Consider the following 27,489-nt stretch of genomic DNA (forward strand, 5'->3'; position numbering starts at 1 on the left):
CTTTCAAAGTTCTGAAGCTTGATGAAACTTAGAACTCCATGTAATACCATTATAGTCTGAGGCAGGCAGAACATGGATAGCCTATTATCTAGTTTTCGCTCGACAACAAAACAATGTCTGAACCTTTAGGTACATAGTGTACATTGATTGTTTTGTTTTTAATTTTGCGCAAAGCTACTCGATGGGTATCTGCGCAGCCGTCTCTAATTTAGCAGTGTAAGACTAGAGGGAAGGCAGCTAGCATCACCACCCACCGCCAACTCTTGGGCTACTCTTTTACCAATGAATAGTTGGATTGATCATCACGTTATAATGTCCCCATGGCCAGAATGGTGAGTATGTTTGATATGACAGAGATTCGAACCCGCATCTCTCAGATTACGAGTCGAGTGCCTTAACCACCATGCTACATTGGTGTGCTGAACTATATAGTTTTATGATATTTATTACTTGAAATTAAGTACTTGATAAACCAAAATAAAATATTTTACTTTCCTACACTGCGGTGCAAAGACTGACTTATAAGTCTTTTAATTTTTTTAATTTCCTATTTACGTTTATGCTGTTGAAATTACATCAAATATCATAAAATTATTTGTTGTTTAACACTGTCATCAATGTGCACCGTAAGAAGGCGTGCTATTTCACTTGTAACCAGAGGAGAAGGTTATAGGCATAAATCTGTAAATAATAAAGTGAAAGCAACGACTTCGAATTTTGAGGTAAGTGAATATCGAAAAAAGAAAAGAAAAATTATTTTTAGATTATTTGTACTTGTGAGGGATCTGCATTTTACACTATCATTTTATTTAGGTTAGGAGAGCAGTAACTCTTACTTAAGTATAAGTCAGTGGAGTTGATAAAATCGCAAGGCTTTATTTGATTTACTTTTTTATACTTAAATCTACAGATACGTAAATTTCACTGGCTTGTTTTAATGTTGCACCAGAAGTTTTAAATGTTATTTTCCAGGCCTGATTCCTATCAATTTATTGATTGAAGATATCACTTAGAATAAATAGTTTCAGAATTATTTTGTATCAATCATGTATCATTAAAATTGTTGATGATGCCGTCAGATAACCTAGATTACTATATATGGCGTTTTTATTAATGGATAAAAACCTTATAACAGAAGCACTTTCGAAAGGTGCACCTTTCTTCAGAGGAAAATTCTATCAAGACTTCTTGAACCCACGTGTTTTTCTAACATGGTGATGTTTGTACTGTATGTTCACTTATACAGGATGTTTGGAAAGTCACTGTGCACTTATATATTTATTAATAGACATGATTCAATATAGAATACAGGAGGTAAATATGAATGACAATTATAAACAATGTTGAAAGTGACCCCCATTGGCATCAATACAGGCCTGGATCCTACTTATTTTGTTTCTGAACACCACTATCAGTTGCTGAAATTGGCTGAATAAAATATGATTACAAAACTGCACTGTGACTTTCCGAACACTCTGTATAATATTGTTTACTATGAGCAGTATGAGGACTGCATCTGTGAGAGGTCTCTCAACAGTATTTTATTTGGTCCAATACAGCTTTTATATTGACCTCAATTTTTATAATCTGGATAAAATGAACAGTTCTGAATTACAATCATACATTGTACAGACCTTAATTTTGTTATGGTCTGAAACACAAACATTGTTTTCTTTTTGATGTGTTTTATCTCCCTTTTCCTTGGTGCAAGTTTTGGATATTTCATGTGGTTTTAGGTTATTAGAAGTAGAAGCACTGCCTCCTATTGAAAAAGAGGATAGGCACCCCCCCAACACATTTTCAGCGTCTATAATATCTATAATACAGGATGGCCCGTAAGTCCCTACCCATCCATATGTTATTATGTTTTATTCAATTATGTATGTATTATAAATTTGTTTCTTTTTTTTTCAGAGAAATATGGCTGATGTAAGCCCATTTACACTTGTAGAGCATATTGTGCATAATATTATGCAGCAAGAATGACGGACAGCACACAGATACACTGGATACATAAGATATATGGATGGGTAGGGACTTACGGGCCACCCGGTAGTTTATAGAATCATGAATGTATGTTATGAGAGTGTACATGCACATGGCAATTGTCTATATAGGGAAATTCAAATAACTATGAAACCTTCTCTTACGTAGTCAAATACAAACAATACAAGGCTGTTTTGGAATGTTGTACATTAGTAGTTATAAATATATGAACTATATATTAACCAAATATCATTAAACCTAAACTAAAGTAATAAAATCTAGTCTATCATAACCTAAGCTAAAATATTACCTAGATGGTGTAGAAAATAAATGTAAAAATGTATATGTGTTTCACAGTTCTTTGCATTGTAAGGCAAGGGCCTTACTTATGTAAATTTTCACACATTTAAGCTGCTCAAAATAAATTATTTTTATCAAATCATGAAAAAAATAGATTTGCCTCATTATAAATATTAAAACTTCTGGTTGTCTATTAACCCTTTTGAAATGAGTCAGGATTCAAACGCCATGTCATCACGCTTGTTGACTTGCATTCAAAAGTGTTTTGGAACGGTCTGTTATATACTCTTACTTTAGTATATGACATGCAAATAACCAGTTAACAGCTCAGATTGTCTCCAGAGTGGTTTTCTTTCCATTTTCATGTTTGAAAAAGCTTCTACATTTTTTCAATCCAAGTTTTGGAGGAGGTAGGTTTTATCTTTATTCTGATCAAAGTTTCTTAGTTCATAAAATCTATTTAAAAAATTATAGTGGAATTCTGCAGTATCACTGTAGTTATTTATGATATTTTGGATATTCAACTATATATATATATATATAAAAAAAAAAAAGATATTGTTTGATATCGTCCACATGTGAAATTTTAAAAGCCTTAGTAACCTACGTCCAGCAACAGCCAAGTACAAAGGTTATAGTGGGATGAGATAATTGTTTGCTTTACTTCTAGGTATATTGTTTTATTTTAATAAAAACAGTTTAATAATTTATGTCTAAACAGTAATAATCTCTATACATATTTATAATGTATAATAATTGAAATGTGACTGTATATGACAAAATATTAGTGGGTCATTCCATGTCAAATCATCCAGATTTTAGAAAATTTTTCAGTGTCTGATTTACCTTTGTATTTATTATATTATGAATCTTAAGCTCAGCCATATCTGCGTAACTGTAATGCATACACAATATATTTGCATTGCCATGTAATCTAACTAGTTATGCCAATAAACTTGTTCAGAAATGAATTAATTCTTTCTTTTTCTTACAACTTCATTATTTAACATTGTTAAAGGCTGGTTAGAATATTTCAGTGAGATTCATAACATTCTGACAGGTGTTTTTCAAAATTGTATGGATATATTTGCACACAGTAACACACCTGAACTGAATTTTTTAAAAATAAAAAATGTATGGTCAGAGGATACTTTAAAAAATTATAACTCAAAAAGTAGGTTGAACACCATCTTGATTTTTTTTTGTAGATCATATTCAGAGATGTTAAAATATATGGTAAAAATCTGAAAAGGCTGAATAACTGGTGACATGGTCAAACTGTGGCCTGAAGTAGGGCTATTTTTAGCTAATCATAAAAAGATGCATGCAGCTAAATTTTTGTACAGGAGATTTAACAGACTTAATTACAACAATTGCTGATTTATCAACTGATATGTCATAGGAAATTTGAAAAAAATATTCAGCTTTGTATCATATTCAATCTTAGAGCTATGGCTTATTAAGCAAACCAATGTTTTTTACGATTTTGGGTTTTCAGGTGAAATATAGCCTCACTATGAAAACCCTAAGAGATAAACTTGGTTTGGGACCATTTTTTGAATTCTGTGGGATTAATTCAGTCAGTGTAGCAAATTTCAGCCTTTTACTACCATTACTCTTGCAGCTTTAAGTAGCCAAAGTTGCCCGAAAATGAATTTGTCAAAAATAAAAATATAATTAAATTTTACAGGGCTGTAAATTAGAAACTATTAGAGATATTGATCTACTCTTTGGCAGTTTTTCATTATATGGGTAGATGAGCACATGTGAATTTTTACAAGGCATTCTGAGGGGGTCACCTGCAGCTCCCTGGATGATTTGACATGGAATGACCCTAGTCCACTAATACAGTCATGACAGGTAAGACTAAAGATCAGTTTTATATTACTGGATATGTGACCTTAGTGCACATGCACCTTTCCAGTGCAAGCTCTGTTGTCTTAGGTTTGCATAATTGAAAGGTCAGTATAATAGAAAATAATAAATATATATTTGTTCACATATAGCATTATGAGACTTAAGCTACCTAAACTAAACATTTATGTTTTCATGTTATAATATGTAGTCATACTAGAACAAAAGAAGCTTAATTTATAGTTATTTCCAAATTTTTTATGATGGTTATGAGGTTGGTTAAGTAACAGACAAAATGTAAAGTTTTACTGAAAACAAACATTTTAAATGTATTTAAGAAGTTTTAGAGATTATGAAAACAATATCTGAGATTTTGGGGGTGAAGAATAGTTATTTAATCATAACATGAAATCACTTTGCACTCAGACTGGTAATGAAACAAACTCAATTTTTTCACAAAAAATCTTTAATAAAAATATTTCATTAAAAATCCCATTTTTTGTATACAGAATTCTTGTAATCTGTACAATCTTTACTGATAGTCTACCAAATGTTGTGAAGATATACATGCTGTGTCAAAAGTCAAAGTGCAAACTTAACATTTGCAAATGTGTAGATAAACTTGTGTATATTATACCATCCCATTGCTAAAGGGTTAATTGTTTTGAGCAATATATTTTATAAGGTTTTTGTGGCCAACCAAATATTTAATTTCAGTTTCTTATCTATTAAATTTTTGTGCTAAAAGCTACAATCATTGTTTAACACTTCTTAGCACTAAAATTATGGTTTTATTTTCTATGAGCTTTGTATATGTAATATACTGAATAATTTGATCTTAAAATTATTATAATTCCTAACTTCACATACATATTACAAGGGGAGGTTGTTTCTTATTTCTTCATTTCTATAACTCTTACCTTCAACTTTATCCTGTGATAACTATCACATTTGTTTATATAAGAACAAAATAATGAAACAGAAATGTGCATGTTTGAATAACAGAAACATATGCATATATGTATATATATATATATATGAAGATAAAACAATGTACATTGTTTTGTAATTAGTTTTTGGCCATTTCTTGCAGAATATGATCTACAATTTATACATTTTTGATCAGAATGGAACCTGTTTGTATTACCATGAGTGGAATAGGAAAAGGAGCTCAGGAATGTCTAATGAGGAGGTGATATCTCTTTCTGTCTAAAATATTTATCTAAAGGAATATCACGAATAACTTTATAGTAGTATTGTTATAAATCAAGTACATAATGTGGAAAGAAACTGCTGTTTAAACACATTATAGCATTGAAAGTATCTTAATGTAACTAGTGAATAAATGCTTTAGTTTATGCTATAATCTCATATAATATTGAATGAAAATTATGAAAATATTTTGATATACAAGGACTTAGATGTTAAATAAATTAAGATATGAAAATGTAAAGAAATAACAATAAATGTGAATCTCACTACCTATGCATCATAATTATACAATGATATAAAAGATGTTTTGTTGGACATCTTAGATTATCATTACTTTTCTTTTGTTGTATAACATATTTAGCATTGTCATACATAAACCAGTAGTAATAGTTCACAGTAAAATGTGATTGTGGTGTTTTGGGGACTGTCTGAATGTTGTATAAATGATATAAAACATTTGCTTCTTTATCCAGGTAATTTATGGTTCTTTATCAATAACTATATTCTCTCTTGTCTACAAACAGCCACTGAACGATCCACCCTAGATCCACTAAACACTCCTTGTCATAAATCTCCTCCAACATACTCTATTCATCTTATTCAGTTCACAGACCATACCTCTGTATACCACACATCCAGTACATTTACAAACCCATTTTCTGTCACTGCTTCTCCTGGAACAAGATGCACCCATTCTTCTAAATGTTGCACTTGTGTAGAAGTTACAGCTTCCACTCCTGTTTCTGGAAACTTTTTTCTAAGCTCTAAACCTTATACAGAACATAAGAATCCTGTCCCTTCACAAATTTTGATAATATTGTAGGTCACATTTCTACTCTTACAAATGGTACCTAAATCCCTTAATTTCAATCCACCAGTTACCATAGGAGCCATTGAAAAACTGTTTTCTTTGCAATGGAAAACAAAAATCCTTCATTCCACCTTCATCAGTTTCATCTGTTGGTCTGTAAGAAATTACTACTGAGAGCTTTGATGTTTTCACCAGTTACTCTCATTTTCATTTCTTCTTGTTTGGACAATTGGGCATTATCTCCCTCATTCTTCTCCTTTACGCTGCTGTTTCCATTGTCTTTTCTTGTCATGGAATCGTTTTATTTTTTCAGTCTTCTCACATGTTGAGTTTATCATCTCACCCAGTTTATTTATTCCTCCATGGGAGAGTATGTCTATCAACTTTATCATCCAATTTTCTATAATATTCATCATCTCATGGCCTCTTTTGCCTTTCATAATTGGTACCCCTGTAGCACAGTGGAATGTATATGGACTTACAATGCTAGAAACCAAATAGCCTATCATGTAGCTTTGTGTTTAACTTCAAACAAACAAAAACTACAGTTGATGTTCCCTTGATATTGTAGGCAGGAATATGGATGACTCCTGATGCATTTGTGTCCCATAACTTGGATGTGGTTTTCCACCAAATGATGCCATACTTGGTTACTCCTTGTGGGTGACATTCTCCATTGGTTTTTCCCTTTCTGATGCTGTATTTTCATAAAGCAGCTTCTATTTGTAATTTCCTTATATGCACTTATTTTTCCACAGCCTTCTCAATGTAGGATTTCAGCTTTTTGTTTTGTAGAATAGTAGGTAAACATTTCTGAGGATAGCATTTTCCTTACCTGAAAATATATTTCAGATCGTTATTCATGTCTGCATAACCTCCCACCCTTCCTTCCTCCTTCTGGTGTATTTACATTAATCTTGTCAAAATGAGCCATTGTTCAAATGCTAGTTTTTATGAGTATTAATGTACAGCAGAAAGCTGATGATGACTAGATCTGTCTGGTGTGTAGGGGTGGGAACTTCATTCAAGGCTTGCAATGTGCAAAATTCTAATGACAATGGCATGAAGACAGCTGTTTGTTGTGCAGAAAGGTTAATAACTATGTGAAATAATTTTTCAAGTGAGGAAAATATTCACTTTTGACTGAAAGAATAACCATTATGCTTACTATGTTTATTATGTATTAAGGCGTAACACTATTTATGTGAAAGTAAATAGATCATCATTTTAGGTCCTTTAGAATGTTAATGAACAAAATTGAATAAAGTAAATGAAATTTTAATAATACTAGTTTGGTATAGTATTCATAATTTGTGAAGAAATGTAAGGAACGAGAAAAGGTGTTGCTCTCACATTGGGTTTTGTATTTTCAATAATAGTAATATTTCAAATAAACTATCATCTTGCTTTTATTGTAAACATACAGTAGCTGCAGTATAAAACACCATTAGCAGTGTTAAACTGGAATAAGATCTGCACAAAATAATCCTATTTAGAGCAGTTTAAAAATACCACAGAAATCCAGTTTTTTAATCATGTAACTTGTACTATGATTACAGGAGACCAAGTTAATGTATGGTATGATCTTCTCCATCAAGTCCTTTGTATCAAAGATCTCACCCACTGACTGGTAAGTTTAAATTTTTTTCTGAATTGAACCTTTTGTATTTTCAAATTATTATACTATAGATTTAAAACAAAAAGTTTATCTGTTAACCAGTAAAATATAGTAGTTTTACAAATAGAGTTGGATATTTGATTGGTGAAAAAGTATTGACAGATTAAATTTATCAAATAGTAGTTGATAATTTCTATTTTCAAGTAAAAGAAATCAATAAATATTAAAAAAAATTATTTGATTTTTCTTTATTTGTTTTAAACATCTTAAAGTTAAATGTATTTTAGTCTTTTAACATTTTAACTATTTGAAGCTGTAATGTGTTCTATATTCAGTTATGTTTTTTTAAAGATTTATACACTTTTATTAAATATCCCATATGGTACATTATCTCCACTCACCTAAATAGGTATTCTTCTTTGTTACTGCTCTCCATATGCAAAAGTATTTTTCTCATTTCAAAAACCATTACAATCAGCTAATTCAAATGTCTCACCTTATCATGCAACAACTCTCCATGAATAAGAGTGTGACACACTCTCTTGACACATGTGACTCCCTCTATTTAATTCTATCAAACTACCGCTTCTTGTTTGATTGTACTGATGTTGTCATATTTAGTTTGTGCTCTCTTGAAATGATTTTTGTTTACTATTTATTATACAGCAGTGACATTTGTAACTTGAGTTATTTTGAAACAGAATTATTTCATATTTCTTTCTGCCAGCACAGTCGTGTTGGGTTATTCATTTTGAATTATGAATTTTAAGTTATCTCTTTAGAGGTTATATTTTATATCAGCACATTTATATGAGTTGCAAGTGATCATACTTCTTGGGGAGAATTAGTAGTTTACTTCATTGGGTGACTGACTTTCCAGTGAGCTTACCTTCATCAGGACACAACTTGTTTGGAGTCCGTCATATTAAATGCAGCCTACTAACTTTGGGAAGATAAGACATTGTACTGCTTTGGTTTTTGAATACTTTTATTATTAATATTATTATCTGTAGTTATTTGGGTTCCATGACATAATTTTCTTAAGATTGGTCAATACTCATAGTTAAGTTAATTTCTGTTAACTCTATCCACTCTATCTATTGCCTAGTTTTTCAGCTTTATATTACCCTGTTGACTCTCCTAAAGGTAATGTTTACTTTTCATTTTCTTCCATAGTATTTCAGTTATTTCTTCTCTCCATGTTGAAGCATCTGGCATCTTCATGCATTCTCAAGACAGCTGAAATAAAGTACAGAACAATGTTTTATCCTTTTTAAATCATCTTCAGGTTAACAAAGTGACATCCAGTTGAAACTCTCTCTGTTTACCTTAAGATGACCTTACTTGTTTGGAGTAAAAGTTCTATGCAATTTCAATTCAATGATGCTACTTGCATCCTTGCAGTGCACTTTTTTAACATAAATGCTACATCAAACATATATGTATTAGTATACCTATTTATGAATTTTAGTTATAATGTAGTAGTTTATTGTAGGTTCGGATTTTTTGTGTCTTTGTTGGTCTCCATCTCTACTAGGACAAATCAGAAAGTTAAAGCCAGAACTGTAGTTACATCTACAGTAAAGAGTAACTCATAATTCATTGTTGAAAGATGTCTTTCTGAAACACAGAGAACATGAATCAATTTTTGCACAGAGAAAATTGAATATATTTTACTTAATTTCTGTGTAATAAATTATAGCAGTTTTTATATGTGTCAGTCACTTTATTACAGTTTTTATTCTGCATTTTTGAGGTCTAGTGTTTTAAATGTTTACTATTCCTAAGACATAAAAAGATAATTTGAAATTAGTAAAGCAAATTAGTATGAAAAAGGTATTAACAATTTATAATTTGTGTATTGTTAAGAATGAATTACTGAGCATTTTGTTATGATTAAAATATATTAATCAGTAAAAAGCATTTCACTATTATGGATTAGCTTTGTACCCTAAACATGAAATAAAGTATGAATTTAATATTTTTAAAAATTTAGTTATGCTGTTTTCATATTTCAAAACAAGTTATGTTTTGCTTCTTTTTTTCATAGTAAAGATGGATTCACGAACTTTAAGACAAACAAATATAAGCTTAACTTTTATGAGACACCATCAGGACTGAAGTTTATTATGAACACTGATGTGGGTGCAACTGATGTACGAGCACTTCTTCATGAAATCTACAGACAGGTAAAGAGCTTATTACGTGTATTGTTATAAAAAATGAAATATATTGTTTGATAAACACATACACAGTTGGTTATTGAATTCTTATTTTATAGCATGTTGTCTATATGTATTTGCGTATATATTTTTTAGGTTTTCATAATTAAATTTCATATAAGAATTAGTCTTCCTAGGACATTCATTGTACAAATTAGTTTAGTATTTGCTTGCTGTCATATTGAATGGCAAGCAAATTTTGATGCCATGCTGATTGACATATAAATAAGCACAGATTATCAATATTATATAACATAAAGTTATTGTTATATTTTGGAGCTATTATTTTATGTTGCCCATGTCACAATGTCATAAAGGTTAGATAAACTGAATCTCTTTATGTAGAACTTTTGTTTCTTTCCTGAAGGTCTTTGAAATTAAAATAACAGAAAAGACTGGTTACCTCACAGAAAGTTGCAAACCTTTAAAATTTATTTTTGAAAAATTCTGCGTAAAAGATTTTTTTATGATTACTATCAACACAATGTATTGTGTCCTAATATTTAAAAAAAACACTATAGCTTACAAGTAAAAGACAGTCTATTTCATTACCAGTTTTTTATTATTTTCAGTGATAGTTTATTTTATTAGCAGCAATTTTGGATTAAAATTGTTGTTTTTAAACATGAAATTTAATATTTATGATGTCAGAAAAATGTAGGTTCAAGAAGTCTTGATATATAATTTATCATTTTGTATTACATACAACATTTACATATTCTTCATAATAGATGCTCATAGGCAGGGGCATAGATCCTGGGGGAGATGGAGGGTATACACCCCCCTTCATTTTAGGTGGGGGGTATGGTGCATACAATCATCCCCCCCTACAGTTTGGTCTGTTGAATTGTTTTATTGCATCACAGGTCTACAAATTGTGTGTTTGTTCTTGTGATTCTCATGTTCTTACCAATCGAATTACATAATTAGGCCTAGATGTAGGCTTTTTCAGTTCCCGAAATGTACATCGGGTGTAAAAAATATACGCCCATGCTCATAGGTAACTGATTTAGTTGAGATGATCACACAGCTCTACTAAAGAATGACCAAACATTAAACAAGTTGTAAGTTTTTAATTTTCTTGTCACTGTAAAAAGTGAAAGGAAATTACAATATTCAGCAGAAATTCATTTGAAGTTAAAGGTTAATGTAAGTACAATAATGGAAATTAGTACAAAATGTAGTGGAAGGCTGGTAGAGTGGTTATTTGGGGTTCAACTTTGACACCAATTACAAATGAATTTATTTCAATTCAGGTTAAAGAGTTACAAGTGAAGTACACAATTTGCAAACTCAAAGAAATTTACAGCTAGAATAAAGAACTGACTCAGAAATGCAGGCTGTAAATTATGCTTTAAAACAAAATATTCAAATACTAACCAACCTTCATTTAAAGTGTCAATATTATGTGGGAATAGTTCTACATTATGAACATTAAATTCTTCATTCTGAGCAAGCAGCTGTTCATTAATTAAATCTTCAACAATACTCATAAAATCTACTGCTAAAATGAACGAATTGTCAATTAAACTGTTGCCTAACATACATACAGATATAGTTTAACATATGCAGTTTGTTTAATGCTTCTTCTGAAACATCTCTCAGCAAACCTATTCTTACACAGAATGTACAAAATATCTAAGTTCTCTTTCAACATAAACTTTTTATTCTTACACATAATATATCATTTCCTTATTATAGTGTGGTATAGAAGTTTATTCTTACAGAGAGTTTGTAAAGCAGATATTTGTGTCGTATTCTACAACACAGCTATGGTCAGAACTTAGGGTTTCATTGTTGTAGAACTAACTTCCAAGCCAAAAATGCAATGTTTTATACCCATTTATATATATTTTTATGACTCTTCAATTAACACCATACACATAGCCTACAAGTAGGTTTTATGCTGTACTGGCTTAATTCTTCTAAATCATTTAAACATCATTTGTTACACAAATATCTTTATGTGTACCTACCCATCCAGTTACTTCATTGGGTGATGTCTCTCTTTCTTTCCACTTCTTGTTGTGTCCTTCCGATTGATTCTTTATTAACCAGCTTAGCCTTGGTTTCAGTGGTTACAGTAATTGCTCCTGTCCCTCTTCTACTTTCTTGCTAACTTCATCAAACTCGGTCACATGTCCTTCATCTCACCCTTCACGTCCTTCTTTTTGTTTTACACATTGAGTCACTTTTGTTTTAGATGGTTTTATCTATCCATCTTCCAGTGGAAGGTTTTCTGTAGTTGGTTTACAACTAGGGGGTTTCTCACTGACTACCTACTATGGCTCTCATGGTAGTATATCTCACCTGGTTTTTTTACTTGGTCATAAACAGAAGGGTTCTCTACCCAATTTGCCTATGCTTAAATAAAAATGGCCACCTTGATACAATGGAACTGTCAAGGTTTATGTTCTAATCTGGAAAACATCAAAACTCTGATTGCTTCCTACCATCCTGTATGTCTTTCCTTACAGGAAACATTTCTGAAACCTGCCAATACAGTCACCTTTTGGTAGTTTTCTTTGAACAGAAATAATAGGTTGTATGTGATGGACAAGTGCATGGAAGGGTAGCACTGTTAGCCAATCAGCATGTGCCCTATCCTTCTTTGCCTGTTTCCTTGGGTTGTACCATCACTGTTTGTTCTCTTTACTTGTTGCCTGGAGAGACCTATGATCAATCAGACCTTGATGCTGTCATTGAACAGTTGCCGTCCCCCTTTTTAATCCTGGGGGACTTTAATGGACATCATCCTCTCTGGGGAAGAGATGATATTGGTAGGAGGGGTCACAATCTTTCTCTTTTTCAATACTGGTTCTTTTACTTACTTTCATGCACCTAGTCAGTCCTTTACTGCTATTGATCACTCAATTTACCCCCCTTCACTATTTTCCCATTTTTCATGGAGGGTTGGCAATAACCCATGAGGCAGTGATCATTTTCCAGTAATGTTGAGAGAGACTGGCTGTGGTTGATGCTACCTGACACGTGTGCCCCGGTGGAAGCTGGCTTAAGCAAACTGGCTCTCTTTCACTGCTCTTGCAGAACTTAATCCTGCCATTGTCTGTAAGCCATCAACAGACAACTGTGTGGCGGTAGTAACTGCCTGTATTATAAAAGCAGCTGCTCAATGTATTCCTAAAACTTTGACACGTTTTTCCATGATATCCTTATCTGTGGTGGAATCCTGCCTGCCACATGGCACGGAAATCTCAAAAATGGGCCTGGAATACATTTCGTAGGTATCCCACACTCTCGTACTGCATCGCTTTCAGCAGGCATATGCACATGCTCAGTGGGTAAGACGTCAAAGCCAGAAGGACTCTTGAATTAAGTTCACAACCAGCATATCATCTACCACCAGTTCCAAAGTCATTTGGGACAAGTTTCGAAAAGTCAGTGGGCAATATAATTCTGTTCTTCTCTCGATCTTGCTCTCTAATGGCCAAGAAGTAACTGATATCCTTAGCATCACCAATACTCGAAGTGAAAGGTTTTGCCAGGTATCTAGTGCTTCTTCCTCCACCTTCTTAGCCATTAAGAATCAGGCAGATCAACCACCTCTTCCCTTTTAAGGTGTTTGTCTCTATGACTGTAATCTTCCCTTTACACTGGTGGAAATCAAACTGGCCCTTTGCCAGTCCGGTAATACATTTCTTGTACCTGATGATGTACACTGTGAAATGCTGCACCATCTATCTCCTGCTTCTCTTGCTATTTTTCTGATTGTTTTTGACCAGATGTGGCAGGAGAATGTTTTTCCTGATGCCTGGCACCAGGTTATTTTCCTACCTTTCTTTAAGCTTGGGAAGGATTCCAGGATTCCTTCAAACTACCGTTCAGTTGCTTTGATGAGCTGTCTCTGTAAAACCTTAGAGAGGATGGTTGATGCTCATCTTGTTTAGTTCCTCAAATCAAATAACCTCCTCTCTCCCACCCAGTGTAGGCTCCAATGACCACCTGATTCAACTTGAAACGTCAATCAGAGAAACATTTCTCTAACGACATCTTGTATCAATGTTCTTTGACATTGAGAAGGCTTATGATACAACATGGTGGTATGGCATTTTGCAAAACCTCCATATATATGGGTTACATGGCCATTTGCCCATTATTATTAAAAAATTTTAATGGACAGGATATTCCAAGTTTGTGTGGGTTTGTCACTTTCCCGTTCTTTTCAACAGGAATTTGGAGTCCCTCAGGGTTATGTTCTGAGTGTTACACTTTTCAATATAAAGATTAATGCATTCATTGAACAACTCCCTCTCACTGTTGCAAACGGGCTCTATGTCGACGACTTTCACATCTCGTGTCAGTCATTGAGCAACAGCTACAGACTGTCCTCATTCATTTACTAAAGTGAACCACAGCAAATAGCTTTAACTTCTCTCTCTCTAAAACTGTTTGCATATACACTTTTGCTACCAATGGGGTATTAACTCTGATCCCAAACCCTATATTGTTGAAGTTGTGCTGCCTGTGGTCCCTGAGACAAAGTTCTTTGGGCTTATCTTTGACCATAAGCTGACCTTTATACCACACATCATGCAACTGTGGGTCAAATGTACATGAGCACTGAACATCCTCCATGCCCTCTTTTCCATCACTTGAGGAGGGGATCGATGTTCTATGCAAAAGATATATCATGTTCTTATTTGATTGAAACTCAACTATGGATCACTGGTCTATGGCTGTGCCAGGGCCTTGGCCTTAAAAATACTGCACCCTGTTCATCATCAAGGACTTCAGCTCTGCACTGGGGCTTTCCTCATTTCCCCAGTTCAGAGCTTACACATAGTCTCATGAACCTTCTTTGCACATCCACTATTTGCAACTATCTTCACTGTATGCTTTGAATCTTTGTTACTTACCAGAGCATCTCACCTGGGGTTGTGGTTTGCTTCCTTAGTGAGCCATTCTTATTCATAACAGATGATCTGCTATAGCTCATTTTGGCCTTGTTATCCATGTGCAGTTAGATGAATTAGTTTCTGTCCTTGGATAACATTGCTGTATCCACTGGTTAGCCCATCCAACCATTACTTATTATAGTCCCCAAATGTGATCTATCTTTAAGTCATGTGAGACACTTCTGATTGGAAATAGTGTCTGTTGTTTGCTGAACATCTTTCGAACCATCCTTCCATTCCTATTTATACAGATGGTTCAAAATCAGATGACTGTGTGGGCTCTGCTATGGTTTGTTGCGGTTCGGTGGTTGCACGCAGAATCCCTTTTACAGCATCTGTGTTCACTGCTAAACTGTATACCATTTTTCTCGCCCTGGATCACATAGAAGCTAAGCAGTACTCAAACTGCACTATTTATACTGACTCACTTAGTTCTATACTGGACCTGGAATCACTTCATGTTAGTTCACACCCTGTTCTTGCTGATATTCAAAACAGACTGGCCCATTTCTCTTTAACGTCTACTTCTATCCAGTTTCTATAAGGATCAGAAAGAGGAGGTTGTTCTTACTAGACTATGCATTGGTCACAGTTTTTTAACTCATCATTTTCTTTTATCTGGGACTGATGCACCAGTGTGTTGTCTGTGTAACACTCAGGTCACAGTAAGCCACATTATACTGTCTTGTTGTCATTATGACTCTGAACAATGGCACTGTTTTAAACATATCCTGTCCCAAGGTTTATCAATAATGTTAGACAGTGTTATCGATGATTGTGACACTGTTCACCTTAGAAATGTTTTTGTAGTTTTTTAAAGGGCATTAATCTTTTTAATTCTATTTAAGTTTTTAATTTATAAATTATACCTTTTTTAATGTAATTCCTTTTCAAGAATCAAAGTCTGTCTAGTTCGATTTGAAATTAAAAACTGGCCATAACATCAAATAACTCGAAACCAGGACTGGAATGGCCAATTTCAGATGACTAATGATGGTTTTTGAACTACCTGTTAGTCATCCTGGCAAGTTTGAGAGTAGATGACATGACATCCTCCTCTTTGTGACGACCAGTGACAATGGAGTGAGATGTTAAAATGCAGTTCTTCTTAGATTGGGAGCCCTTGTTTTATCATCACATGGATGTCAGTTCTTCATGGGTGGGTTTTGAATTTAGAATGAATTAATTAGCATAAGTTCTCACACAAATTTCGGGATCTATCTTCCTTCCTCAATTTCCTCCATCTGTGTTGTGGGTCATGGGATTTTTCTGTTTCTGTCATTGACTATCTCTTCTTACAGGATGTTATTTGGATGGTCCAAGCTCATTTCTTGGATGAGGAGTTGACTGCATGAGACGGACATCCTTTTAATACCAGATGTCAAATTCCCAGATAAATAGCTCAGAACTAATCCTAGTGTCATACCCCCAATTTGAGTGGATCTCAATCTCCCAGTTCTTGGGTTTGAGGTAAAGATTTTATGATCCTTATCCTACATTTGCATTGGTGAAGGATATATTTAGCTCAGGGGTAGTATGGTTCCATGTTTATGATCTTTAGATCTGATTGTTTTATTTTTAGGGGTATCCTTTGGATGATATTGGGGTGCACTTTTGGTGTTTCCTCACACTTATCTCTCATCCTTATCAATGGGATTCTAGCTGATCTTGTATTGAAAGTTATAATTTTTCTATACTGAAAATATATTTGTGATAGGTACTTACTGCCTCTCACTCTCCCACTGTTCCTCACCACATTCCTCTGGTGCTGACATCTCTCAAATTTCAAAGTAATATTTCAGTAAAGGAGTGTGGAGGGAGTCACGTACAACAAATGAGCATGTCATATTCTTATTTGTAAGGAGATGATGCATGATGATTTGCATGAAAGACATGTTGGAATCTTGTGTAAGAGAATGTAAGAAATACATTTTAAGTGTAGAAAAATTAAAATTTTTAAATTTACATGGTTGTAAATGGGAATGTGGTGTATGAATTTATAATCTTATGCAAGACAGTAATAGGAGAAAGAGTGCTAAATTTAAAAAGAAACGAAAATAGAAGTTTTTTTTAATGTTTGATTTTACTCTAGTTGTTTATTATCAGGCTGTATAGTTTTCTGAAGTAGGTACAATCTAATTAGGAAAGTTATAAATAACAAGTTAGTTCTAGTATATGTGTTAATTAATTGTGAAAGAATTAATTGTATGAACAGTTGTACTTTAACTATAAACATTTCTGATGCACAAAGTATCACTGTTAAGCTAAAAGCAGTTAAAAGAAAAAAGTAACCCAAATAGTACTGTTGTCTATTCAGTACTCCGTAATACATAAAATATGTAGATAGTTGTATATGTAAATTACCTTATACCTCTTTTTTTTTTTTGTTAATCATAAGTTTTATTTATTACTGAATAATCTGAAGTTTCTATATAGTTTCAAATTAGTGTGAAAACTGAGTATTATATTTTACTAAATACTTTGTAGTTCCCATAGTCTTAGCTTACTATAACAACTGAGTGTTATCTATTGGTCTCTTTGATATTTTAATGTATTTACTAATTACTTTGTAGGTCCCTGTTAACATGTAATTACTAATTATTTTGTAATTTTCTGTAGGCATTTAATTAGTATTTGCCACATGATACTTTGCTTGGGTTTCATTGTGGATGTACTAGGTTCTAGAACTGAGCAGCATTGTGGCATTTTATTCCAGTAATAAACCAGTTGATACATGATTACTATGTTTATTTTCTGGTTTTTCATCTTTCTTAATGACAGTAATGTCAACAATCTTCCAAAATTTGGGATACTAACCAGTATATAAAGTTATTGTAAAAAGTGATATTTAATAAACTAGTAAAAGTGAAGTGAAATGTTTAATGACTTAATCACAATTATAAATAACAGTGTAGCTCAATCTGTCATTCACTTCACACTTTTCATAGAGTTATACCAGTTTGAGGAATTGTACATTTCATCAGTAACCCTGTACAAAGACAAACAAAAAGAACAAAAGCATCTTAAACAACTTATCTACTCAATAATTTAGAAAAATAAATTGGTAGCATTGATGCTACACATTTTTCAAAACCTGTATAAATGTGTGTTCACTGTGGTAAGAAAAATATATCAAAGACAGAATACATATTTATTCAAATTAGTAGCTTGCCAAGGAGCATTTTATGTATGGGAAGTTATGTCACATTAGAAAGTATCGGTTGTGCTGATAGCGTCTGTGCAAAAAATTAAAATAAACATCAGTGCTATCTACCATATGACTGTCAACTAAATTTCTCAAAGTAATTCGCAAAACAAGAGTGGATGGGTATTATGGAAAAAGGGCTTTAATTAGGAGACATAGCTGCAAGTTATACACAGTTCATGGTATTAGCTGAAATATTTTGTAGTAAACAATTAGGATAGTAGTTTACATGTTTTTCATTGTTGCTTTAAATTTTAAGAAATATGAATAATTTTTTAATGAAATGCTTCAGAAAACTTGTGTAAAGATTCTTGGTACTGATAACAAAATTGTAGTCTAGTTGATGAGTAAAAAACCATTACCAGTTCATGAACATCAGTAGTGTTTCTTAAACATGAAAGTAACATAACTTTTGGAACTCATCAAACTTGGTACTGTGGAATAATCAATTTCACAGTAAGAAGATGAATCAGTTATTCATCATATCTCATTGAGTTATAAGTAACTTCTCAGTTTGCCAAAAATAACAGTATCAAAGAAACTGAAACACCAAAACTCTTAACATCTAGTTTAGTACTTTGTTCTAAGTGTTTGTTCTAACAAACATTAGTATTATATATATATATAAATCATCTCTGGTGGTAGACAGTTTAATTATTTATAAAACTGAGCATAAATTGCCTGTTCATAATGTAATTACCATGACTGGCTTTTGATAGTTCCACTATTTTGTTTTTTTTATCAGCACCAGTTGCTGTATAATCCTTTGATTTTTGATTATTGATCAGTGTGTAACTATTTTTTCTGGTAAGTGTTTTAAGATTCTATAAATCATTCTTGTTGTAAAATTGAGGGTACACTTATAATCTCTTTCTTTTATATTTTATTGTTTTGTACAGTAGTTACTTTAAACTATAATTTTTTACTAATTACTGATTTATAAAAATCATTTGTAATACTTACTAAGTCTAGTAGTTCTTGTTAGCTTACTTAATACTCTGAAAGCTCATAAGTGATGCATGTATATTTTATACATGTGGGAACATTTTATATGTGTAATAAGTAGTAATTGTATACGATACTAGTCAGTAGACTATGAAAGTGTATTACCTATCTTCAGGTATATGTGGAATATGTTGTGAAGAATCCAGAGGTTGTACTAGGACACTCAATCAGTAGTGAACTTTTCAAGAAGAAACTAGATGAATTTGTGCAGAGTTCTAGCATCTACAGCAAAGTTTTCTGAAAGAAATCATTAAAGTAAAATGTTTTTAGTTGAGCTGATTTGTTAATTATGTGTGTCTTTATTATTGTATGCTGAAGAGACAATGTACAAATTAGTTTGATAAATTGCTCAGACATTTCCTCTTCACAAATAAACTTCTGTGAATTGATCACAAAGCAAGAATATTCATAGGGGAAGTATAGATCAAGGGGTTTGGATCATAATACCAGGGAGTCAGTTGCATGGTCAAAAGTAAGTGTGGGTAGATACAATTTCCCTGTTTTGTTTTTAACTCTTAGTGTCTACTGCCCTGGACTTTAACCACCAAAGAGGTTAGTGTACTACTTTTTTTTTAACAGTATATTACAAAAGGACTAGAAATACTGAAGACCAAGATTCTGCAGCTTTATTTCATTCAGTCGACAGAATTTTATTTGCTCATTTGCATTTAATTTTTTATCATTAGCTAAAACTAGAAGAGAGGGCCTGTGGTTACTGAAATCTGTTTACTACCATACATAGTATATATTCATTTTTTAAGTTACACTGATAAAACAGTCTATCATTTAAGAAATAGTATGCCTATAAATTACTTTTTTAAAGACATTCTTTTACAATATTGGTTGTTCATTAGAATGTATAAAGTATGGTGTTTAGTAATTGACCCTGATTTGTGATTTCACCTTCTTGTGGTAAATGTAGTTATATTTTGGGTTTTTGTTTGTAGGGTCTTTTGAAGACCAAAAACTAAACATCATTCATTTTTTCTTTAAGTTGAAACAAATAATATATATTGGATTTATGATACCTAAGTGATTACTATCAGGTAAAGAATGTGAAGCTGTGGATTTGAACTGATACAGTGTTTTTAACTACTGCGTATATGTTTAAGATAAATGGTGGTTATTTTACATTCATTGCATTGTTTAAGTGACCAAAACCACTGCTTAGATGCTTATTGTTAAATTAAATGTCTACAAATAGAACATGTAAACAGATTTTAAATCATTTCCAGTTTTAAAGATATCCAGCTATATCTCAGCTGGATATTTTTCCTTTTATTGTTCAACACTGTCTTATCAGAGTTTAAGGCACATCAGATTACATTATTAACATGATTTTGATGAACAGCAACTACATTTATTACCAATTCTAAATCCAAAACAGTAAAAATATACTAAATGTATCAATAAAGAATTAAAAAAAAAATCAGGGCCTGAACCTCAGGAATAATCTGTTGGATAATGATCATAATACATCTACAAGTGTTAAGTTATTTGTACCCTCAAGAAATCTTTTCGTGTTACTCCTTAAAAAAAAAGAGGTATGAAGCCTTTATTGCATTCACATATGACACACAATTACAATTCAACTTTTTCATATAGTAATTATTTGCAAAAACAACAGCTGTGTTACTTCAATGCAACAGAGCAAAATACACATACTGAATGATTTTCATCTCTGCTTTGAAATATGTGTAATGAAGTTAGAAAGTTTATTTAAAAGAATATTTATACCTTAATGTATAAGTACTATTAAATTACATTCAATTTTTGAGTTATTGAACCTTTTATAAGTAATTATAGATGCTACACTAATAACATGTTTTTATTGTTATATATGTGTATATATATATATATATATTTATATCTTTACAAATGCCTGTTATTAAGCATCTATGGTAATAAACAATATTTAAATATCTATTTAAATCTAAGGGGCATTACCTCTTTTCTCACCCACAACTATCTTAACTTTCATTTGCTCTCTAGGAATTGGTAAACTTTTCAAAAGTGCACCAGTCTTTTATAACCCTCTATGTTTTGTATCATTGCAGTAACATATGCTGATCATGTGACCATTTTCCACCAATCCCATTGTGCCCGTGATACTAGTGCAGGTATCTATAGTAAGTTTTTCAATGTATATATCTCACTCCACAAAGATATACCCATGCTCAATTAGTTTATATGAGCTTGTGTGTATGGATCTAATCTCCACACTTGATAATTTACATGATTCACGTCTTCCCTGCTAATTATTGTGTAAGTTTGAATTTTATACTTTTTTACTATCTAGGTTACTTTATTTTAAACTGGTATTTAGAATTTGTTTCTTGCATTCATTTTGTTTAATATTTTACATTTTTTCTTTGTGAAGGTTATTTAGTTGTAACCTCCTTCTTTATGTATCTTTACTATTATTAACATTTAATTGGGGATAAGTTTTAAGACGACCTTTGTTTTTATTAACTTGATGCCTTTTTATTCTCATGTTCTCTAGGGTAAGTTTTTTTCATGTCCTATATCATATAGTTTCTTTGAGTCAACTTATACATTCTGTATTTAAGGGTAATTTATCTTATCAGTACCTTTAGTGGTTTTGTACTTTAGGAGTAACTTATTATTTTATGCTTTAGGTCGATTTTCTTAGATTTGCAGGATTGTTACTTTTAATCCCTTTATAGCCTACACATTTCTTCATTTTTTGTTAGTTTCTTGGTTCTGTGTACTTTCTTCAGTTTCTTTATTTGTCTTTTTGACAACACTTAATGACACTTTCATTCTTTTTTATGGGTTCTTTATGAGGGTTTCTGATTTCCACTTTTGCTTCCTCTCTACTCACTTCCCAGATCTCTTCAAGATTGTGCCTGGTCCTGTCATCTTACTCAATCTATTTGTGACCTACTTCACAACAGGGCTATCAAATGTATAGAGCCCACTCAACCAGGAGTATACTACTGTCCTTCTTTATCTCCCTCAACATGGAAGTTTAAAGTCCCTTTCTTGATCAGTTCTAGATCAAACCTGCAATTGCCTCACTTTACCATGGAGTCCTGCCTCTCACTTTGGTGGATTTTTATGCCCCCAATGTCATGTTCTTTTCTATGGTTCCTCTCGGTGAGTTTTGTATTTCAGTTCTAGGTGCTAACAAACTTTCTTCAGCTTTGTATGTGTTTTTGTTGTGGTATACTTTCATGTGTCATCTTTACTTGTTGGGTCTTCAGACTCACATTTCATAAATGCAGGCTTTTGCTCTCCTCTTATTGTGCCTGATCAGTCACTCTCACCCACTTCCTTCTTTAAAAAGCTTCTCAGATGAGTGTTTTTGTCTGGTTGTAGAAGTTCTTTACTATCCTCTCACAGTATTTTAGCCTTTGGGGGTTTTATTCACTTCCTTTTTTTCAGTCAAGTCTACCCTTCTCCACTTTGGTTCCAGGATATAAAGTGGACAGTTAGGTTTGCCATTTTTCTTCTCCCTATGTTCATCAAGTTCTCTCTTTTGGGATGTGGTCTTCCTTAAAAGTATTCATTTCATCAGGTCATAAACACATGCATTCCTTTCAGTGGATACTTCTTGACAAGGAAACTACCCTCACAATTCCATGGACCATCCCAATTTTCTCAATTTCCCTGAGTTTTTGGGTCAGTGATCAGTCAAGGAGGCTACTCTCCATATCCACATCCTGGTATCTTGGCAGTTCAATAGGCTCTGTATCCCATCCTCCCTTTCCTGTAGGGGAATGGTATTAGTTCTTTATGAGATGCCACTGTTATCAGCTTTATCACCTAGAAAGGGGGAACCATGTACTGATCTTTGTATAATCAGGCTCTAGATTTTGTATACTGGGCCAATGACTTTTATGGTAAGTCATGTTTCTAGAGTTCTGATTCTTTTAGCTGATCTTGTATCACATCCCCACCAGGTTCTTCACAAAGTGATTTCTTCATCCACATAGTTTTCTGTGGGTGTGTTCTCAACAAAGAACACTGCATATTTGTATGTGTTTCTCAGTAACTGATCTTCAGTTTCTCTCCCTTCAACTCTGGAGATAGATGCTTTCAGTAAAGATAGGAGGGGTCTTCACCTATATGTGTACCCTCTGAGTTGAGTAATCTTTTGGATCTTTCTTTATCCACACTAAACCTTGTTATGCTGTACTAGTTCTTCTGTATTGGCCACTTATATATGGTTTCCTCTTCTCTGGTCCTTATTGGAGTAGCACACCTGATCTTTTCCTCTGTCTTGTCTGCTCCTCAGTCATCCCCAATCTGATACTTTTTGATCCAGATGTCTCCACACTCTTTTCAGAGTGGCCTTTGCCTGGTCACATGCCTCATCTCAGGGTCTTGCCCCTATATGTCTATCCTGTGTTCTAACTCCTCCTCTTCTTGGTCTTTTCTTGTGTTCTGTTAGTTGCTCTGAATTGGCCAGATCCAACATAGTTCCCTCTGCTCTGGCTCTTCATAGAGTAAGATATCCTGCCCTCTTCTTTATCCACCATGATCTGTAAAATTTCAGCCCAACATCACCATATTCTATCTTTCTGTATGTTTTTTGTCCAGTCATGTACCTCAGCTCAGGGACTCATTCTTCATGTTGAATTTTTCATTATATACATCTTTTGCTCTCCCTCTTTACTTTGTCATTGTACAAGAAGCATAAGTCTTGCTTTAGACTTTATCCCAGGACTTCCATTTCTCCTGTACTTCTGTTTCTTAGTTGATTTCTTTATAGAGCTTCACTGTCAAATTCCCTTTCTTTATTTTTCTTCTAGAAAGTTTCTCTTCCCTCGTTGTTCCATTTTTATTTGTTTTCCATCTGGCCCATCCAATACACTTCCTTTGTACTGTCAGATCATGATTTTCATATTATTCTTACCATCCTGTCCAGTTCTTCCTTTGAACCTGTTACAATTTGTTCCTTGTGAAATATTTCTCTTATAATCTTCATTCTTGCCCTCCTAGAATGCAGTCTTTGCTGTTCCAATCTTTTGTACATTATTTACCATTTCTCATAAATTTTTTTAAAATTCAGATCTGACATTCTTTCCCTGGACTTTTTGCCTTTTCTCCCCTCCTTTTTCCCACGTGTATTCTCTTTATTTTTCTGGATCATCTCCCTTGTCCAGTTCATTTCCTGTCCTGTTATTTAGCTTATACTGTCTCTTTTCATTGTTCTCTTTCCTGTCTCATTCCATGGCATTCCTGTTTTCCCTGATCTTGCTTATCTTACACTCGTAGGTTGGGTTCATCAACTTCTACATCCAAAGTATTTGGATGTGTCCCTGACCAGCTGCCAACTACATATTGCTTCTCTCATGTAATTGGTGATATAACTCTGGCCTTAGATGCTCTGTTCCTCTGTCAGTTGAAGGGGGTCATTCAGGCTAGTATATGGACAACTTCCTACACTTTAGTCGCTCTTTCTCCACACATCACTGTGTCTTCTTCTTGCAGGTATTAACTTCCACCTGTGGCTATTCTACACACATCTGTTCACTTGTGGCTGGAGTAAGTTGCCATATTGTTATTTGTTTCTCTTTTACCATTGCTTATAGATAATATTTCAGAATTGTACCTGGTTGTGGGTGTTTCCTGGTCATGAGATGTGCTGAAGTTTATATCTTATCACTATATCTGGATACCTTTCCAATATTCACTGCAGAGATGGGGTATTTCTGTAAGACCACCAGATAGTTTTTCAGTGGTGTATCCATATCTGTATATTATACCACATTTTTATTATCAGTATCTATCTATGAGTGTGTGTGTCTTTATATATATATATAGATAGATACATACATGTCACAACTCATATTTCATGAGTAAAGCAAATAAATCATCATTATGCTGCATATTATACACACAATATGGTATGAAATATTTTACGTAAGGCACTTGAACTGAATGTTTTCTGTACACATGGATTGCACTTGACATAATCCATTGTATACGAAGGGGCTTCCCTCAGATGCAGATATTTGTGCCTGAGTGGACCTCCCTTGGCTATCTTTATATCAGTCTAAGGTGTTTCCCCTGGATGTTTTGCCTGGGTGAACCAAACTTGTTGATTTTACAAACTTAAGCAATGTGCTTCCATGTTGTTTTTGTCCTTAGACCATACTTGGCAGAATACATCACATCCCCGGGCACTTCCCCTATATGTTTTCTGCTTGGGTGGACTGTACTTGGCTTATTTTCATATATAGCACTATAGTCCTAGCCACATATTCTATAAGCTTCTGCCTTTTGTATCTTAACTTCTCTAGTAGGTGAAGAGCATACATACCTGTTCCAGAAGTAATGCTATATACCACAGGTGTGCCTTGTATTTATCTGTGGCACACCTGCTTTTTTTTTTTTTTTCTCATAGAGGTCACTTAATTATTTATACAGGCTTGTGCAGTGACTGGCCCCTCCATCATTCCAGTGTGAGATTCTAATTATTGGGGAGCAGAAGCACCATTTCTAACACTGTAAATGCATTTCTAGGTACTTTCACCAACTTCCCACCCTTCATCCCTACTGATTTGCTGATGTTTTTTGGTTTGTATATGCCAGTTCTTGAAAGTAAGAATTGTGCCACAAAGGTAGGCGGAGCTACCTGTCCTAGAATAGAGGGTGCAATAGGATTAGTAGAGGATGGTCACATCTTGTTGCTTTGATAATGTAGTAAATATAGAGATAAAAATGACTGGTGTTCCTTTAAAAAGTTTAGCTATGAGTGAGAGTAGGTAAGAATCTATTGGAAATACATTTTCAGTGTTAGAAAATGTAACTCCTAAATTCAGTGCATTTTGATAATGTTTGATTGGAATAGGAAACTAATCACTTCTGCAAATCCTTAAAGGTTTTTAGCACTAAACAAATTTAAAATTTGAAATAAATAATATGCAGTTTTAAATTTTTTTTAATTAAAACTCGTAATGAACAGAAGTGCAACACAATAAAGGATTACATTTTTTTTTGCTATGAATTTTCATTTTGAATGAAACAGGATTTTACATAAAGGTGTATAACATGTGGAGTTGCAATGTGTATAAGATATAATACTTCTTGGCCTTTAATTTTAAGAAATACTTTTTTCAGCATAGAAACTGCTACTAAGACCTTGTCAAAAGATTTTTTATCATAATTATGTAAAATCAGAATACCAAAAGAAATACAAGAGTTGCAGAGAGTAAAAATATAATAATATAAATTGTATCTAAAATTTATGTGAAGTGCAGGTATCAACATAGACCATTAATTAAATTAAAGGTCAAGGTAACAATCTTGTAAACCACAAATATACATAAAGCTTATTTAAACAGTATAGTGGAAAAAGCCTGCTCAAACTTTGCATACACGGATTCACAGTTCATGACCTATTGGTGCAGAAATGCACTTCACATAAATTCCAGTATTCAGTCAGATAAGAGTAAGCTAAGAACTGACAATGGATGTTGTTGCCTTCCTTGTAGTCTATAAGTTCAAAATTAGGGTGATGCAAATAATTCTTTGGATAACTTTGTGCAAAGGGTTTGAAACTGATATGATTAAAATGGATCATATATTGAATGAAACTGAAAGATGTATGACACGAAGGGCTAGTTAACTAGACATAGATGGTTAAATTTTTTCATTGAACTAATGAAAATTATTGATAGTTATAATTGAGAGAGAATAGTCAGAGTTAGTATTTATCTTTCTCCAAATAAGAGTTTGTACCACTTCCAGATAAAATGGTAAGTATTCTTTGAAGCTCAGCCAGTGATTGACAGTCTTATGTGAACTTTGGTGGGTTATTAGACAGATAATCTAATTATTTTATACTTAATTAAGGATTAAAATATTTAGATAGGCATATAAACTGGAATATCTCAGTATGAAAATCATTCCACACACAGTATCAGAATAGTTACTGTTATAGAGATCATTGAGCAACTCATTGAAGAATCTGACTTTTATGGTTCAAGGTTACTGGATCAGATATTGGAAGGAAGACTGTTAACATCAAAAGAAAATTGAACATCAAATGAGACAAAGTATGAGGCTGTTTTAGAAGTTGAAAATGATCACAAGTGTATGGCTTAATTGCTAAACAATCTTTTTTTTCCTCACAATGCTTTATTTACATGGATCAGAAATGGTAAGAAAAGTGTAAAGGCCAGCATGAGTGGTACAGTTTAATATTTAACTGTTGGAACTTGATGTTAACAGCAACTAGCTTTTAGGAGCTGTGAAGACTGTATATACTATATCATACATAATGATTAATGATAAAATGGAGTTTATGTAGATATATCTATATGTAAGTTTAAATTCATTGAATTGGAGTAAAATAAATCTGAAGATGACCTAGGAAGGTCAAACGT

General features: G+C 33.0%; 1 protein-coding gene across 7 annotated transcripts; it reads left to right on the plus strand.

Moving 5' to 3' along the window:
- The first annotated feature begins 281 nt into the window (after positions 1 to 281).
- On the plus strand, positions 282 to 27,489 carry Bet5 (blocked early in transport 5). Of its 7 annotated transcripts, XM_076474982.1 has the most exons (6): positions 579 to 722; positions 5,234 to 5,332; positions 7,723 to 7,793; positions 9,832 to 9,970; positions 19,245 to 19,384; positions 27,091 to 27,489. In XM_076474982.1, exons 1-5 carry the CDS (start codon positions 618 to 620, stop codon positions 19,368 to 19,370), a joined length of 540 nt encoding a protein of 179 aa, XP_076331097.1. In that variant the 5' UTR covers positions 579 to 617; the 3' UTR covers positions 19,371 to 19,384; positions 27,091 to 27,489. The 7 variants fall into 7 exon arrangements, with proteins under 7 accessions (XP_076331100.1, XP_076331102.1, XP_076331097.1 ...); XM_076474985.1 differs by lacking the exons at positions 579 to 722; positions 27,091 to 27,489 and adding an exon at positions 282 to 332 and having other exon boundaries at positions 19,245 to 21,055; XM_076474987.1 differs by lacking the exons at positions 579 to 722; positions 27,091 to 27,489 and adding an exon at positions 306 to 332 and having other exon boundaries at positions 5,267 to 5,332; positions 19,245 to 21,055.

The sequence above is a fragment of the Tachypleus tridentatus genome, chromosome 13 (genome assembly GCF_004210375.1).
Source record: "Tachypleus tridentatus isolate NWPU-2018 chromosome 13, ASM421037v1, whole genome shotgun sequence".
In the NCBI taxonomy this organism is placed as follows: domain Eukaryota; kingdom Metazoa; phylum Arthropoda; class Merostomata; order Xiphosura; family Limulidae; genus Tachypleus; species Tachypleus tridentatus.

Excerpts from the sequence above, each read along its gene's own strand:
- Bet5 (XM_076474982.1), top strand. The coding sequence starts at position 618 with ATGTGCACCGTAAGAAGGCGTGCTATTTCACTTGTAACCAGAGGAGAA. Across the intron at positions 5,333-7,722 it reads CAGGAATGTCTAATGAGGAG|GAGACCAAGTTAATGTATGG; the intron begins GTGATATCTCTT and ends CTATGATTACAG. Across the intron at positions 9,971-19,244 it reads TTCATGAAATCTACAGACAG|GTATATGTGGAATATGTTGT; the intron begins GTAAAGAGCTTA and ends ACCTATCTTCAG.